Source organism: Andrographis paniculata, unplaced genomic scaffold (genome assembly GCF_009805555.1).
Source record: "Andrographis paniculata isolate CXL003 unplaced genomic scaffold, ASM980555v1 Contig32END, whole genome shotgun sequence".
Taxonomy (NCBI): domain Eukaryota; kingdom Viridiplantae; phylum Streptophyta; class Magnoliopsida; order Lamiales; family Acanthaceae; genus Andrographis; species Andrographis paniculata.
In genome coordinates this window covers 1,486,818-1,490,337 of record NW_026137565.1, presented here as the reverse complement: position 1 = coordinate 1,490,337, position 3,520 = coordinate 1,486,818, and the positions used below count along the sequence as shown (strand labels likewise).

General features: G+C 35.4%; 1 protein-coding gene across 2 annotated transcripts; it reads right to left on the bottom strand.

Annotated features, from left to right (window-relative positions):
- Positions 1-394: 394 nt before the first annotated feature.
- On the bottom strand, positions 395-2,923 carry LOC127248077 (probable E3 ubiquitin-protein ligase XERICO). Of its 2 annotated transcripts, XM_051270245.1 has the most exons (3): positions 2,779-2,923; positions 1,876-1,957; positions 395-1,183 (listed from the first exon to the last, which is right to left on the bottom strand). In XM_051270245.1, the coding sequence occupies exon 3, from the start codon at positions 1,166-1,168 to the stop codon at positions 713-715; it is 456 nt and encodes a 151-aa protein (XP_051126202.1). In that variant the 5' UTR covers positions 1,169-1,183; positions 1,876-1,957; positions 2,779-2,923; the 3' UTR covers positions 395-712. The 2 variants fall into 2 exon arrangements, with proteins under 2 accessions (XP_051126202.1, XP_051126203.1); XM_051270246.1 differs by lacking the exon at positions 1,876-1,957 and having other exon boundaries at positions 2,779-2,907.
- Between the last annotated feature and the right edge of the window lie 597 nt (positions 2,924-3,520).

The window sequence follows — 3,520 nt, the reverse complement described above, 5'->3', positions numbered from 1 at the left end:
CAACTCAAATTCCAAACCCCCAAACAAACGCAACCAATTCCTAAGTGAGTTTCAATATTAAGCAAAAAGGAGTTTCCTAAGTGAGTCCCGAGACGAAGCAAATGTCCTTCAACAGCAAAATTGTCCATAATTCAACTATATTTAAATAAAATAAATAAAAAATTACAATCCACCATTCTCCTTTATGATTTAAAGATGGAGAGTAAAATTTATATACAATTTTTTCAAAACTACAAAAGAATCATGGAAATTTAAAAAAAAAAAATACTATGCAATATTTTATGGAACAACACTTCTTCAATCACAAAGGAGGAAGTTGCAAATTTTTCAAAACACAAGTATATAATTTTGCCATATTCCAACAAACACACAATTGACAAAAGGCATGCCCCAATTCACAAAACAAAGCTCGACTCAGCCCGGCTCGTTCCCAAAGTCCTTCAACTCAAAGACAAATAAATAAAACACACGAATAACCAACCAACTAACTAACTGTTGCTTAAGATACATACATACATACATGTAACCAACACTTCAGAGGCAGAGGCAGTGGCAGACATTCAAATTGAAAAGCCTTTCACAATATATACAAACGCACAGAGTCACGCTGACCCGTCACTACGAGAGGACGCACAACATTGGCAGCTGAAATATACGAGATTCACAAAAATCTAACTCTGTACACACTAACCACAAATCCGAAAGAGACAACTCACATGGGACAGGAATCCTCTTCGCCTTCTTCGGATATCATGTGATTCCGACACAGCGGGCATGTGGTGTTCCAGTAGTTGAGCCACTTTTCGAGGCACGGTTTGTGAAAAACATGGCCACATGACAGGCGGTTGATCTCTGCCTTCGCCTCAAATTCTGTTAGGCAGATGGAACACTCTTGTTTGGGACAATTGCATATGTAAATTGAGTCGTATCGCATTGCTGGGGTTCGGGTTCTGAACTCCTCCATGTATGATGCTGAAGGAGTTTTACGGCATTCATATGAGCCAGAGGGCTCGACTGAGAATTCCTCCCATGACGAAATATGGATCCCGATCACATGGAGAATACAGCGGACAATCTCTTTCACAATGGAGATGGATATTGCCGTGTTCGCAAGAATTATGCAGAGAACACCAGCATCAGCAGGAGTAGGATACGAAGAAATAGCCATCTTTTTGGCCCAAGTCTGATGAAAAATCATTAGCCTTAATTAAGTCGAATTGTTATGAACACCAGCAAGAGAAAGTAAACATCAATTTCCGAAGAAAATATGCCAAGTTGCAAGTAAATCCATATGCTAAAAGAGTAGTAATAGTAAGGTAAACTAATTAATTGACTATAGCTCGAACTACTCGAGTCGTGTTGAGTTGCAAGAATACACATTGAAAAAGTTGAAAACATTATATGAAGATTCAAGACACCACGGGTGTGTTTACTACATGGGATTTACTCATAAACTCTTTCATTTAATCATATCTTCATCAAACATGTTTCAATTATAACTTATTGAAAACTTTACTTTTAGGATCAAATTACAAGAGATGTACAGAACAAAGTTATATCATCATAAACTAACCATACTCTTAAAACTATTGAAAATCTTTAACACCTATCAAACCTTATGGCCATTAACTACTTGACTAGATATAACCTCTGTCTAGACTAAATCCCAACTTCTAATTATCTCACTGATGGAATACTTGCATAGGAATGTTAAAGGGAAAAAAAAAACAATGATTTAGGCAACTTATACGGCTTGTGCCACGAATGAAATTCAAATTCTAGAACTCTATGGTGTGCTTTAATCTGAGTGAAAGACACATAATGAAAAGAACAAGAAGATCAGAACAGATGCATACTGACAGACAGATGACTTACTTTGTGGCAAAAACTGCAGTTCAATCCCAAAATCCGAAATGCCCTCCACAAAGGGACTGATTTTATAGACCACAGAAAACCACTGCACAGAAAGAAACAAAAGGCAAGAAGATACATATCATAAGGTCCTCAAAAAAAATCAATCCAATTGTCCAATTGCAGGATAGGAATTATTCCATGTCTGGCCAAATAATTAATGGAGGCAACTATTGCAGGGGAGTGCTGTGGCAAGTTTCGGTTGCTCATGAATGGATAAGCAGCCAAGTGTCTAGAGACAAGGCAAAAGATGAAAGGGAAATAAGGTACCCACCCCCACCCACCCCACCATTATTACAAACGGACACATTTGGCGAAGCAAATTTTCCAGAAGCTAGAAAGAAAATCCTTTCTTATTTTCATTTCATTTTCCAAGCCCCACCAAACCCTAACCCCAAGAACTAATAGAAGATAATTATTTATTAATAATTATAATTAGGGGATAAAACCAGACAATCCTCATCAGGAAGATTAATCAATCCATTTCGGGAGAAATATCCTGCATCAAATAACGATTTATTCCCAATTCTGAGCACAGGGATGAAAATAGGGTTTTAATTACTCAGAGTGTTTTTCCTTGGAGATGGAAAATTCGACCTCACGTGAAGAACCCTAACTCAAAACAAAAATTCATAAACAAACAAATTAAATTTAGGAAACAAAACATCAACAACAAAAATATAAGAAAATAGCTCAAACTAGAAATATCCACGCAAATATAAAATCTCTCAAGATCCCCCCCAAATGAGCTATTACAGCACAGCCTAAACGCTGACACAGAAATACAGCCAAATACCTAACTAAAATACTTCAAATTTTTTTTTGGATGAAATGGAAGAACAAGCAGCCATAGATCCGGCTACTTACACCGAATCGAGATCAACTGGCCACGAAAGCCTCGAGGATTCTGCAAATCGGGGAGCTTGGAGTTTGACAATGGCGGATATAACTGTCTGGCTGCTCCTTTCTTCTTTCTATTTTCCGTAAAAATTTCCGAAAATGAATTTTCGTGCTGAGGATAACAGCTGTTGGGTCCACCGCCGCTGTCACTTTCCACCCCTTTATTGCTAATTTTTAAATTAAATTTATTAAAAAACATCAAGGGTGTGTTTGTTTGAGGAATTTGTTTGGATTTTTACTATTCATCCTATATTTTCTCCCCAAAAAACATCAAATCAAACATCTATTTTTTATTTTTTATATTATACTAATAATTAATTTTACATTCAAAACATCACATCAACACCTATTTATATCACATCATACAACTATTCAAATTTAAAATTTTTACTATTCAAATCCCAACTCAAAATTCAAATCCTCAAACAAACACACCCCAACATTCTATTTCATCCGTCCTTTTACAAAAATACATATATTATATTTTGACATTTTAGATTATAATTTTTTTTTTTCCCCAAATAACTTTATTTTACATTATATTTGTCACCGTTATACCAAAAATAAATATTTACTACTTGAAGGGAGTATTGGTTTTTATATAAATAATTCATCAATTTTATTCTTATTGTAAGTAATTTTAATTTTACCAATAAAAGATCAACGTTGACGTGAATGTAACAATAACCGACCTGGAATAAACACGGCT

What these genes read in the sequence shown, in the direction of transcription:
- LOC127248077 (XM_051270245.1), bottom strand. Translation starts at nt 1,168, where the DNA reads ATGGCTATTTCTTCGTATCCTACTCCTGCTGATGCTGGTGTTCTCTGC.